General features: G+C 55.5%; 1 protein-coding gene across 1 annotated transcript in view; it reads right to left on the reverse strand.

Annotated features, from left to right (window-relative positions):
- LOC105486850 (adhesion G protein-coupled receptor E2) overlaps window positions 1-12,739 on the reverse strand; it is a 39,128-nt gene extending 26,389 nt beyond the window's left edge. Inside the window, 11 exon segments of the mRNA XM_071087564.1 lie at window positions 3,147-3,233; window positions 3,236-3,317; window positions 4,040-4,117; window positions 4,242-4,288; window positions 4,375-4,521; window positions 4,951-5,097; window positions 5,708-5,839; window positions 7,637-7,792; window positions 9,446-9,562; window positions 9,764-9,814; window positions 12,609-12,739. Coding sequence (XP_070943665.1) covers window positions 3,147-3,233; window positions 3,236-3,317; window positions 4,040-4,117; window positions 4,242-4,288; window positions 4,375-4,521; window positions 4,951-5,097; window positions 5,708-5,839; window positions 7,637-7,792; window positions 9,446-9,562; window positions 9,764-9,814; window positions 12,609-12,630 — 1,066 coding nt within the window. The 5' untranslated portion in view covers window positions 12,631-12,739.
- Window positions 12,740-13,160: the final 421 nt, after the last annotated feature.

Here is a 13,160-nt window from a genome sequence, read left to right on the forward strand (position 1 = left end):
TCTCCTCTCCTCCTCCTCCTGTCCTCCTCCTCTCCTCCTCCTCCTCTCCTCCTCCTCCTGTCCTCCTCCTCCTGCCTTCCTCCTCCTCTCCTCCTCCTCTCCTCCTCCTCTCCTCCTCCTGTCCTCCTCCTCCTCTCCTCCTCCTCCCCTCCTCCTCTCCTCCTCCTCCTCCTCTCCTCCTCCTCTCCTCCTCCTCCTCCTCTCCTCCTCCTCTCCTCCTCCTCCTCCTCTCCTCCTCCTCCTGTCCTCCTCCTCTCCTCCTCCTCCTCTCCTCCTCCTCCTGTCCTCCTCCTCTCCTCCTCCTCCTCCTCTCCTCCTCCTCTCCTCCTCTCCTCCTCCTCCTCTCCTCCTCCTCCTGTCCTCCTCCTCTCCTCCTCCTCCTGTCCTCCTCCTCCTCTCCTCCTCCTCTCCTCTTCCTCCTTTTCTCCTCCTCCTGCCTTCCTCCTCCTCTCCTCCTCCTCCTGTCCTCCTCCTCTCCTCCTCCTCCTGTCCTCCTCCTCCTCTCCTCCTCCTCTTCTCCTCCTCCTCTCCTCCTCCTCTCCTCCTCTCCTCCTCCTCTCCTCCTCTCCTCCTCCTCTCCTCCTCTCCTCCTCCTCTCCTCCTCTCCTCCTCCTCTCCTCCTCTCCTCCTCCTCCTCTCCTCCTCTTTTCCTTCTCTCCTCCTCCTCCCTTCCTCCTCTCCTCCTCTCCTCCTCTCCTCCTCCTCCTCTCCTCCTCCTCTCTTCCTCCTCCTCTCCTCCTCCTCCTCTTCCTCTCCTCCTTCTCTCCTCCTCCTCCTCTCCTCCTCCTCTCCTCCTCCTCTCTTCCTCTCCTCCTTCTCTCCTCCTCTCCTCCTCCTCTCCTCCTCCTCCTCTCCTCCCCTCCTCCTCCTCCTCCTCTCCTCCTCCTCCTCTCCTCCTCTCCTCCTCCTCCTCTCCTCCTCCTCCTCTCCTCCTCCTCTCCTCCTCGTCCTCTTCCTCTCCTCCTCCTCTCCTCCTCCTCCTCCTCTCCTCCTCCTCTCCTCCTCCTCCTCTCCTCCTCTCCTCCTCTCCTCCCCCTCCTCTCCTCCTCCTCTCCTCCTCCTCTCCTCCTCCTCTCCCTCCTCCTCTCCTCCTCCTCCTCTCCTCCTCTCCTCCTCCTCCTCTCCTCCTCCTCTCCTCCTCCTCCTCTCCTCCTCCTCCTCCTCTCCTCCTCCTCCTCCTCTCCTCCTCTCCTCCTCTCCTCCCCCTCCTCTCCTCCTCTCCTCCTCCTCCCCTCCTCTCCTCCTCCTCCTCTCCTCCTCTCCTCCTCTCCTTCTCTCCTCCTCCTCTCCTCCTCTCCTCCTCCTCCTCCTTCCTCCCCTCCTCCTCCCCTCCTCCCCTCCTCCTCCTCTCCTCCTCTCCTCCTCCTCCTCCCCTCCTCCTCCTCCCCTCCTCCCCTCCTCCTCCCCTCCTCCCCCTCCCCTCCTCCTCCCCTCCTCCTCCCCTCCTCCTCCCCTCCTCCTCCCCTCGTCCCCTCCTCCTCCTCTCCTCCTCTCCTCCTCCTCCTCTCCTCCTCCTCCTCCTCTCCTTCTCCTCCTCCTCCTCCTCTCCTTCTCCTCCTCTCCTCCTCTCCTCCCCCTCCTCTCCTCCTCCTCCTCCTCTCCTCCTCCTCCTCTACTCCTCCTTTTCTCCTCCTCCTCCTCTCCTCCTCTTCTCCTCCCCTCCTCCTCTCCTCCTCTTCTTGTACCCTCCTCCTCTCCTCCTCCTCTCCTCCTCTCCTCCTCCTCTCTTCCTCCTCCTCCTCTCCTCCCCCTCCTCTCCTCCTCTCCTCCTCCTCCTCTCTTCCTCCTCCTCCTCTCCTCCCCCTCCTCTCCTTCTCGTCTCCTCCTCCTCCTCTCCTCCTCGTCTCCTCCTCCTCCTCCTTTCCTCCTCCTCCTCTCCTCTTCCTCCTCCTCTCCTCCTCCTTCTCCTCCTCTTCTCCTCCTCCCCTCCTCTCCTCCTCCTCTCCTCCTCTCCTCCTCCTCTCCCCTCCTCTCCTTCTCCTCCTCTCCTCCTCCTCTCCTCCTCCTCTCCTCCTCCTCCTCTCCTCCTCCTCTCCTCCTCCTCCTCTCCTCCTCCTCTCCTCCTCCTCTCCTCCTCCTCTCCTCCTCCTCTCCTCCTCTCCTCCTCTCCTCCTCTCCTCTTCCTCCTCTCCTCCTCCTCCTCTCCTCCTCTCCTCCTCCTCTCCTCCTCTCCTCTTCCTCCTCTCCTCCTCCTCCTCTCCTCCTCTTCTCCTCCTCCTTTCCTCCTCCTCCTCTCCTCCTCCTCTGCTCCTCCTCTCCTCCTCCTTTCCTTTTCCTCTCCTCTCCTCCTCTTCTCCTCCTCTCCTCCTCTCTGCCTTCTCTCCTCCTCCTTCCGTCCTGCTCCTCCTCTCCTCCTCCCCTCCTCCTCCTCTCCTCCTCCTTCTCCACCTGTCCTCCTCCTCCTCTGCTCTTCCTCCTCCTCCTCTCCTCCTCCTCCTTTCCTCTTCCTCCTCCTCTCCTCCTCTTCCCCTCCTCCTCCCCTCCTCCTGCCCTCCTCCTCCACCCTTCCTCTTCCCCTCCTCCTCTCTTCTCTTCTCCTCCTCCTCTCCTCCTCTCCTCCTCCTCCTCTTCTCCCCCTCTCCTCCTCCTCTCCTCCTCTCCTCCTCTCCTCCTCCTCCTCTCCTCTCCTCCTCTCCTCTCCTCCTCTTCTCCTCCTCCTCCTCTCCTCCTCCTCTCCTCCTCCTCCTTTTCTCCTCCTCCTCCTCCTCCTTCTTCTTCTTCTTCTTCCTCTTCTTCTTCTCCTTTTTCCTCCTCCTCCCCCTCCTCCTCCTCCTCCTCCTCCTCCTCGTCCTCCTCTTCACTGTTTTGAGAGGTGTCTTGCCCTGTAAGCCAGGCTGGAGTAGGGTGATGCAAAAATAGTTCACTGCAGACTCAACCTCCTGGGCTCAAGCGATCCTTTCACCTCAGTCCCCGAACTAACGAGGACCACAGGTGTGCCATCACATCTGTCTAATTTAAAAGTATTTTTTTTTTGTAGAGATTGATCTTACCCAGGCTGGCATGCGTTTTTTTTCATTTTTTATTTTACTTTGTTGATGAGAGAAACACTGACATACAGGTGTGGTCACTTGGCTCTGGTGGGACCGGGAAAGGAATGAGACAGAAAGCATGCAGAGCTGGAGTCTGGGGCAGACCCAGGGACGTACCTGTGCCTGCAGGATAACTGAAGTTCAAGAGCCCAATGGAAAGGTTCTTGCTCAGGCCTCTGAAGACATCCTCTAGGCCATCCAGCTGGCCACACAGTGCTGCTGAAAGCGGGGCAGGGTCTCCAGGTCCCCGGGGGCCTCCAGCAGCTCATCCAGCTCCTTTAAGATGCTCTGGAGGGATGGGGACACACACCTAGTGAGCCATGGGCCAGAGGGGCTGCATGAACACTCTAACCGCTCAGCCCCAGGGAACAGATCCCAGAGACTGTCTATCTGGAGGATAAAGATGGCATTGGCGGCTGGGCACGGTGGCTCACACCTGTAATTCCAGCACTTTGGGAGGCCAAGGCGGGTGGGTCACAAGATCAGGAGATCAAGACCATCCTGGCTAACACGATGAAACCCCGTCTCTACTAAAAACACAAAAATTAGCTGGGTGTGGTGGCACGTGCCTGTAATCCCAGCTACTCAGGAGGCTGAGGGAGGAGAATCACTTGAAGCCGGGCGGCAGAGATTGCAGTGAGCTGAGATTGGGCCACTAAACTCTGGACTGGCAACAGAGTGAAACTCTGTCTTAAAAAAAAAAAAAAAAAATGACATTGGATGGGATTCCCTAGGTGATCCTTGACCCTGGTGTGTGGCCCCTCAGAGGCCAACACTTCTCGGCAATATCAATGCCGACCTAAACCCAAAGTCCAGGGAAAGCAAGAGGAAAGACATTAAGTGCACTTGGGTGTCCAATAACTTCCACCAGCCCTGAAAGATGCCAGGAGTCAGACCAGCACCCACAGCATTGGGGCCTGTCCCCTCCCAGGCCAAAACTGCCCCAAGCCTCTGTGGGATGCAGCCACCTTCCTTCCCCTCCCGCCGCTTACCCTGGCTCCTGCCCTTACCTGGATGGTGACATTGGCTGAGCTTGTCTTGAAGTCTCTGCCCAGGTCCTGGACTTTGTTGAAGAATTGGGAAAGCGTCTGCAGAGACAGATGTGGGGGTCAGAGAGCCTGGACGGTGGGTGGGGAAGCTTAGGACAAGGAGACAGATGCGGTGCTGTGTGGATGGAGTTCCTGCCACCTCGTCCCTGCGGGGGCCACTCACCTGGCTGTGGACTCCAGGGGGCGGGGTCCAGGTGGGGAAATGCATATCTGCAGGGAACAAGACAAGCGGCTCATTAGGCGGGAGAGTGTCTGTGTGTGTTGGGGGTTGGGGAGCTTCTAGGGTCAGGTCATACCTTTACAGACAGTGTCCTTTTGGTTATTCGGGATTCCGTGTTTGGGCTCCCAGCCTGGGCGGCAGCGGCAGGTGTACGAACCCACGGTGTTGAAGCAGACGGTGGAATTGTCACACTGATGCAGACCGGAGCTGCACTCGTCCACATCTGAGGACAGGAAGAAGGGGGTCAGGCCCTGTCTGAGCCCAGAGAGGGTCCTGTCTCCTCTCTGTGCCCCCAGCTCGTTCTTCCCGGCATTAGTGCCCCCCTTGGAGTGGCGGACGCTAGGTTATGGAAGCGTGGAGAGTCCTGGGCACAGCAGGTGTGCCCCGTGCAGACGTGCAGGTTACGAATATGGTGAAACGTCTTCCTCCCAGTGAGTCATCAGCTGTTGCCTGGGGTCCCCCTGAGCCTCCCCCCTCAGTACCCCAGCTCCTTCCCGGGGACCCCTGCTCTTTTCTCATCTAGCCTCAGAAGAACGAGCGCCTGGCACAGCCGGCCGCCTCCAGCGTTCGTTCCGCTTGGTTCGTGGGGTGCCGTTGAACGTGTGGTTAGATGTTTGTGGGTCTCTGGGAACGTGGGATCTGAGCTCTCGACCTTCACAGACGGTATTGTTTGGGCCATTGGGGGACCCCGGAATCGGTTGCCAGCCCGGGCGGCAGCGGCACTGATAGCTGCCCACGTTGTTGAGGCAGTGGGTGGAGCTGTGGCATGGGTTTTGTCCGGAGGTGCATTCATTCACATCTGAGGACAAAGCCAGAGGGTCAAACCCTGTCCCTGACCAGCCCAGGCCTGCCCTCCACTCACTGCACCCACTTCCCTGTCTTTTCATTGCCCCGGACTGAAGACCATTATTGCAACGTGTCGCCACCTGGTGACCTTCAGCTTCACCTTCAAAGCATCTTATGATGGTCTTCCTACCAGAAGGGCACAGCAGGGACCATGGTCCCCAGTTTATAGGAGGTGAAAGCAAAAGGGAAACTGAGTCATGGGAGCCGGACTTCCATGACTAAAAACTAAAACCTCTCATCTGCTCCCTCCAGCCTCACAGCGTCATAGCGGAGGTTCCCCTTCTCAGAACTGGAAGTGACACCTTCTTCCACTCACACGTGACAGACGAGGAAGGGGTGAGGTCTGGGGGCCCACAGGGCACTCCGAGCCCCAGAGGCCCTGCTGCCTCCCTGCTGTGGCGGGACCTTCCTGGGAGGTGAATCCTTAGGCAGGGGCTTAGCAGGTCCTTGACCTTGTGGGAACCTGCGGATCTTCTCCCTCCTCCTCGGCTGCTTTGCAGGACCTGCCTCGGCTCCATCCCCAGCTCCCGTCCAGCCTCACAGCGTCTTTCCGGGGCCTCTACCTGTGCAGAGCTTCGGGTCCTCAGGTTTGAACTTGAAGCCAGGCAGACACTGGCAGGTGAAGCTGCCGAGGGTGTTGACACAGGTGCCGTAGCTTTTACAGAGCCTTGGGTTCTGCTGACATTCGTCCACGTCTGCCAGAGGAAGGAGAGGGTGAAGGATGCCCGTAGCTGTGAGCAGCTTTTGGGGCTGAGGGTCCGCCACGTTTCCCCGGCACGGAAGCATCTGGAAGGCACCACTGTCTCCCCTCTTTTCTTTTCTTTCTTGTTTTTTTTTTTGTTTGTTTGTTTTTTTTTAAGTCTTGCTCTGTCCCCCAGGTTGGAGTGCAGTTGCATGATCTCAGTTCACTGCCACCTCGCCGCCTCCCGGGTTCCCGCCATTCCCCTGCCTCAGCCTCACGAGTAGTTGGGACTACAGGCGCCCGCCACCACGCCCGGCTAATTTTTTTTTTTTTTTTTTGTATTTTTTAGTAAAGACAAGGTTTCACTGTGTTAGCCAGGATCTTGATCTTCTGACCTTGTGATCTGCCTACCTTGGCTTCCCAAAGTGCTGGGATTACAGGCGTGAGCCACCGTGCCTGGCCCGGAGAGGCTTTTTTCTAATTCACAGGAAGGCTCTGTCCTTTGGTCAAGCCATGTGCATGCAACGGTCCCCTGTGCTGCTGGTTCAAGGGTCCCCTGTGAACCAGCAGCACTGTATATGGAGCCCCCCTGCTGGGCTCTCTGCAGGTGCCTGTCCTCAGAACGTACACCTCTGCTCTGTCCTCACTTTCCTCCCACCAGGGAGGCTCTACTGCCTGCAGGGAGGACAGGAGGGACAGGGCTGGGACCAGGAGCACTGCCACTTTTCTCTTTACAGCAGGGCAGGTCTGCTGAACCCCCTTAATGTCCCCTGGGACCCTTGGCTCAGCCTCAGCCTCTTCACTTCCTGCCTTTGCTCACCTTCCCTTCCCACTCTGTGTACTCTGTATGAATCTCGCTTCTCTGCCCACCTGCTACTTGTTCCCTTCTGGCCTTGCAGATGCCTGAAACTCCCTGCCCTGCCCAACTAGCTCCCACTGGAAAGAAGGCAAAGCAGAGTGATGCATGGGGGCCTGGCTTCTCCTGGGCTGGAGGTGCAGTGTGGGATAAGAATATGGCAAGGGATGAAGCAGGCTGTGTCGAAATAGATTCATTCTGAGTGCCAGCCAGGGGCGTGGCCCCACAGAAGCCCAGTTTGTCTGAACAACTCCTAAGAAGCATCAATTGCATAATAATTTATTTGTGTATTTTTTTAGATGGAGTCTTCCTCCTGTCGCCAGGCTGGGATGCAGTGGCACGATCTCGGCTCACTGCAACCTCCGACTCCCTGGTTCAAGTGATTCTCCTGCCTCAGCCTCCTGAGTAGCCGAGATTACAGGCACCCACCACTGCGCCCGGCTAATTTTTGCATTTTTTAGTAGAGACAGGGTTTCACCATGTTGGCTAGGATGGTCTTGATCTCCTGATCCCATGATTCGTCTGCCTCGGCCTCCCAAAGTGCTGGGATTATGGTGCATAATAATGTTTAAAGAACGAAGATGCTGTGTGCTGGGGCTCTGTTAGAAGCACCTATTCTTTCCTTGATCCCTCCCAGAAGGCATACGAGTAGGCACCATTATTATCATCCTCATTTAATAGAGGCTCTAAGAGCAGTAGTGATGTTGGTAATATTAGGTAACAGGTGGCAAAGCCAGGATTTGGGTCCAGGTAGCTGGTCCCAGAGGTTTCCCTTGGCCCGCACACCACGCTGCCTCTCTGGGCCGGCGAAACAGGTACAGGTACACCTGTCTCATCTCAGACTCCAGGAACTGAACCTACACTTGGGCACCTGCTCCCTGATGCTGCAGAAACAGCTCTGGTGACCCCAAACCTCATGGACAGTGGTGATGGAGGACGTGGGGTGGTTCTTACCTTGACACATGTTCTCGCTCTCATTCTTGAATGTTTTTGCCCCAGAAACAAGCTCATACCCCGGGTTGCACACGCAGTCGTAGCTCCCCTCTGTGTTCCTGCAGTCCGAGGATTTTCCGCAAGACACTTTTGACGGTGGCACACACTCATTGATGTCTGGAACACAACAGGACAGGGAGTCACCTCCCAAAGTTGTGAGTTCCGTCAGGGCAGAGACCCCCGTCCTGACTCCCCAACATGGGACCTGCTGCTTAGTATCTTTTGGAAAGAATCCTAAGTTGCACTGCACAGGCTGTGCTGCAGCTGGAGCAAGCCATTCCTGAAGACCACACTTGATCTCAGTTCTCTGGCTGGCATCCTAGATTTGGACCACAGTGAACAGAGCTGAGGTGGGGGATGGACAGGAAGCTCCACATCCCTCTCCTCAGACTTTTTGTAGAAATGGAAACCCCATGGTGACCGGGTGCAGTGACTCACACTTGTAATCCCAGCACTTTGGGAGGCTGAGGGCGGCAGATCACCGGAGGTCAGGAGTTCGAGATCAGCCTGCCCAACATAGTGAAACCCCATCTCTACTAAAAATACAAAAATTAGCTAGGCGTGGTGGTGCACGCCTGTAATCCCAGCTACTCAGGAGGCTGAGGCAGGAGAATCGCTTGAACCTGGAAGGTGGAGGTTGCAGTGAGCCGAGATGGGCCACTGCACTCCATCTCAAAAAAAAAAAAAAAAAAAAAAGAAAGAGAAAAAAAAAAAAAAGAGAAAGAAAAGAAAAATAAGGAGAAAAAAACCCATGGCCAGAATGTACCCCCTCCCCAGTCTTAAGGGTAAACTGAGGCACAGACTCCAGATTCCTGAGCACCCCAGCTTCTCTCTCTCCAGGAAGCCATGCCTATTCACTTCTACTTCTCCCCCTTCATATTTTTCCTTCCTTCCTTCCTTCCTTCCTTCCTTCCTTCCTTCCTTCCTTCCTCCCTCCCTCCCTCCCTCCCTCCTTTCCTTTTCTCTTTCTTTCCCTCACTCCCTCCTTCTCTCTCTTTTTCTTTTCTTCTTTTTTTTCTCTCTTTCTGTCTCTTTTTTTTTTGAGATGGAGTCTTGCTCTTGTCACCCAGACTGGAGTGCAGTGGCATGATCTCGGCTCACCGCAAACTCCATCTCCCAGGTCAAGTGATTCTCCTGCCTCAGGCTCCTGAGTAGCTGGGATTACAGGGCACCACCACCACCCCAGGCTAATTTTTTGTGTTTTTAGTATAGAGATGGGGTTTCACCATATTGTCCAGGTTGGTCTGGAACTTCTGACCTCAAGTGATCCGCCCACCGTGGCCTCCCAAAATGGTGGGAATTATAGGTGTGAGCCACCACACCCGGCCCCTTTCTTTGTTTCTTCCTTTTCCCTGAGACAGGATCTCATTCTGTTGCCCAGGCTAGAGTGCAATGGTGCAATCATAGCTCACTGTAGCCTCAAACCCCTGGGCTCAAACAATCCTCCTGCCTCAGTCTTCTGAGTAGCTGGGACTCCAGGTGTGTGCCACCGTGCCCGGCTATTTTGTGTATTTTTGTAGAGGCAGAGTCTCTTCATGTTGCCCAGGCTGGTCTTGAACTCCTGGCCTCAAGTGATCCACCTGCCTCAGCCTCCCAAAGTGCTGAGATTACAGGCGTGAGCCACCATGCCTGCCCTCTTTGTCTTTTCTCTGTCCATGATGATAGTCTGGAAGGTGATGCTGTGGCCCCTAACAACAACTCTGTCCCCACTGGCACTGGGCAAAGCCTCATAATCTCAGATGTACCCTGCGCTGCCTCAAGCCTCGGTACCGTCACAAATCTCCGTGGGGGAGGTGAAGATCTCAGATGAAGAGCTGAACCCTGGATTGCAGCGACAGGCGGTGGCGCTGACACACGAGGAGTTCTCAGGGCACCACCGGGCACAGTCTGCAAGAGCAGGGAGCACGGTCAGAAGGTGAGGGGCAAGGGGACACACAAAAAGGGGGCACTGAGGGAGATGGGACAGGGCACTGAGTTTCCCGTGCACGAGGCCTCTCTTTCCCTGGGCTGAAGGGGGCTGGGCGGGGGTCCAGGGCCCTCCCCAGACTCTGGCTGTGGACTGTGCTTTCTGCTTCCCAGCAGACTCACCCCTGGAGTCCTGGGTTTCAGCTCCCAGCAGAGTCAGCCAGACACAGAATGCTGCAACAGAGAAAGGAAAGGGGGTCAGAGGGAATCCCAGGGTGGGAAAGGAGACATAAAGGTGATGCATTTTGGGGAAGGAGGATGCTGACCCCTCTCAGGCTGAGATCCTGCCCGTCGTTCAAACAGAGTGGGCAGATGTCACGTCCCACTCGATGCTCAAAGCCAAAGAGTCTGTCAGCCTGTCCCCATAGGGGTGGGTTTTGTTTTGTTTTGTTTGACACAGGGTCTCACTCGGTCACCCAGCCTGGGGTGCAGTCATAGCTCACTGCAGCCTCCGATTCCTAGGCTCAAGCGATCCTCCTGCCTCAGCCTCCCAAGTACCTGGGACCACAGGTGTGCACTACCATATTTTAAATTTTCTTTCTTTCCTTTTCTTTCTTTCTTTCTTTCTTTCTTTCTTTCTTTCTTTCTTTCTTTCTTTCTTTCTTTCTTTCTTTCTTTCTTTCTTTCTCTTTCTTTCTTTCTTTCTTTCTTTCTTTTCTTTCCTTCCTTCCTTCCTTCATTTCTTCTTTCTTTTTTTCCTTCCTTCCTTCCTTTTCTTCTTTCTTTCTTTTCTTCCTTCCTCCCTTTCCTCCCTCCCTCCCTCCCCCTCTCTCCCTTCTTTCCTTCTTTTCCTTCTTTTCCTTCTTTTCTTTTCTTTCTTTCTTTCTTTCTTTCTTTCTTTCTTTCTTTCTTTCTTTCTTTCTTTCTTTCTTTCTTTCTTTCTTTCCTTCCTTCCTTTCTTTCCTTTCTTTCTTTCTTTCTTGACAGAGTCTTGCTCTGTCACCCAGGCTGAAGTGCAACAGTGTGATCTCAGCTAACTGCAATCTCTACCTCCTGGGTTCAAGCAATTCTCCTGCTTCAACCTCTCAAATAGCTGGGATTACAGGCACCCACCACCATGCCTGGCTAATTTTTTGTATTTTTAGTAGAGATGGGGTTTCACCACATTGGCCAGGCTGGTCTCGAACTCCTGACTTCAGGTGATCTGCTGGCTTTGGCCTCCCAAAGTGCTGGGATTACAGCTCAAAATTTGAGCTCCCAGCTCAAAATTTTTAAAATAATTTATTTATTTTTATTATTATTATTTTTTTGAGACGGAGTCTCCCTTTGTCACCCAGGCTGGAATGCAGTGGTACAGTCTTGGCCCACTGCAACCTCCACCTTCCGGGTTCAAGAGGTTGTACTGCCTCAGCCTCCTGAGTAGCTGAGATTACAGGCATGAGCCACCATGTCCAGCTAATTTTTTTATTTTTTAAGTAGAGATGGGTTTCACCATGTTGGCCAGGCTGGCCTCAAACTCCTAACCTCAGTGATCTGCCCGCCTTGACCTCTCAAAGTGCTAGGATTACAGGCGTGACCCATCACGCCTGGCCAAAAAAATTAAAAATAATTTTAAAAATTATTTTAGAGACAGAGTCTTGCTTGTTGCCCAGGCTGATCTTGAACTCTTGGCCTCAAGCGATCCTCCCGCCTCAGCCTCCCGAGCTCAGCTTGGGGAGGAGCTGAGAAGTAGGGAAGGGCCATGAGCCTGGTGGGAGTCCAGCTCCAGCTGCCACTCTTCTGACTTGGGGGTGTCTGGTGTGCCTGAGCATTTACTGCCATCTTCATTTCTTTAGGTAAAAATGAAGGCATGGTCAGGCACGGTGGCTCAGGCCTGTAATCCCAGCACTTTGGGAGGCCAAGGTGGGCAGATCACCTGAGGTCGGGAGTTCGAGACCAGCCTGTCCAATATGGTGAAACCCCGTCTCTACTAAAAATACAAAACATTAGCTGGGCATGGTGGCAGGCTCTTGTTACCCAACTACTTGGGAGATTGAGGCAGGAGAATCGCTTGAACCCAGGAGGCAGAAGTTGCAGCAAGCTGAGATTGCCCCACTGCACTCCAGCCTGGGTGACAGAGCAAGACTCTGTCTCAGAAAAAAAAAAAAAAAAAAAAATGACAGCGCTGGATCCCCCAGGTTCTAAGATGCCCTGGACCCGCATGCTTCCTCAGAGACACAGGTGCACACACACCACAATCACAACCGCCACCAGCCCTGGTGGCCCATCCTGAAACCCAGTGGTGATATTTCACCCCTGGGCGCCCCTCCCACAGGAAAACGCTGTGACCGCCTGTTGGGTGCATGTGGAGCTGCAGTGCCCAGCGTTCAGGGGGTTCCCCTTCCCAAGGCATGTCCTGGGGGACCCCCCTCAGATCATCAGCGGCTTTAGAGATGGAGACCTAGGGTTCTCCTTGCTGTTCACGAGAGAGAGAGACAGACAGGCAAAGAGGCAGAGGTGGAGAGAAAACAGAGATTAGAGAGATAGACTGAAAGAGAGACAGAAGAAGAGAGAGAGAGACAGAGAGAGAGAGAAAGAGAGGGAGAAGCTGGGGGTACCTGCAGTGGAGAAGTCCTGGCCACTATTTTCCCCGCCTCCCCCCTCTCCCGCCGGCCCATGTCTTTCTATGCGCTATATTAAGAGCAGTGGCCTCTGGGGTCCCAGCACTCACTTTTTGCCCCTTTCCTTCCCCCGTGCCTCAGTTTCCCCTCTTAGGGAGCAGATGCCAAATTGGCTCCAGTAGAAAGCTTGAGGATACCTCCGGCAGAGTAGCAGGCTCCGAGCGCACCCTAGAGTGTCCTGCCGGAGTGTGGGGGTGTCCAAGCACAACCAGCCCCTCTCCCCATGTGCCGAGAGTGCCCTGCTTGACCATGTGGCTTCCTCCATCGCAGGCCCCACAGCCACCAGCGGCGCCTCCCGTTTCTCAGAGGCAGCCAAGGGTACCGCTGGAGCTTCCTCGCCCCTCCCAGCGGGGCCGCGAAGTACTTACCGAGAAAGACGCGGCCTCCCATGGTTCGAGCTGCCGGCAGGAGCGGCAGGGGAAAGAGTGAGTGGGGCAGGTCTGTCCTGTCTCCCCAGGCTGGGCAGCTGTGCGGGCTGCCCCGACTCAGGCTGGGCAGCTGTGCGGACTGTCCCGAGGCCAGGACTTTATGAAGGAGGTGGGGACTGACAGCCGCAGGCCCAGGACCCTCCCCGGAACTGGCGGTGCAGCTGGAAACCAGCAGGAAAGTGCAATAAAAACAAGACCCAGGGGCGCTGCAAACACACACACGCACACAGACACACACACACACAGACACACACACACAGACACACAGACACACACACACACAGACACACACACAGACACACACAGACACACACACACACAGACACACACACACGTGCACTAGCTCAGCAAGAATGAAGTGCAACCTGCTTTAGAAACCCTCTACTGGAGTTTCCACCACGTGCTCTGAGGAACCCTCTGGCCTCTGTGTGTTTGGGGCTGGCTGCTCTGGAGGGGAAGGTGTGACAGCCGGGCGGGCTGGTCTCACCCAGG

Source organism: Macaca nemestrina, chromosome 20 (genome assembly GCF_043159975.1).
Source record: "Macaca nemestrina isolate mMacNem1 chromosome 20, mMacNem.hap1, whole genome shotgun sequence".
Classification (NCBI taxonomy): Eukaryota; Metazoa; Chordata; class Mammalia; order Primates; family Cercopithecidae; genus Macaca; species Macaca nemestrina.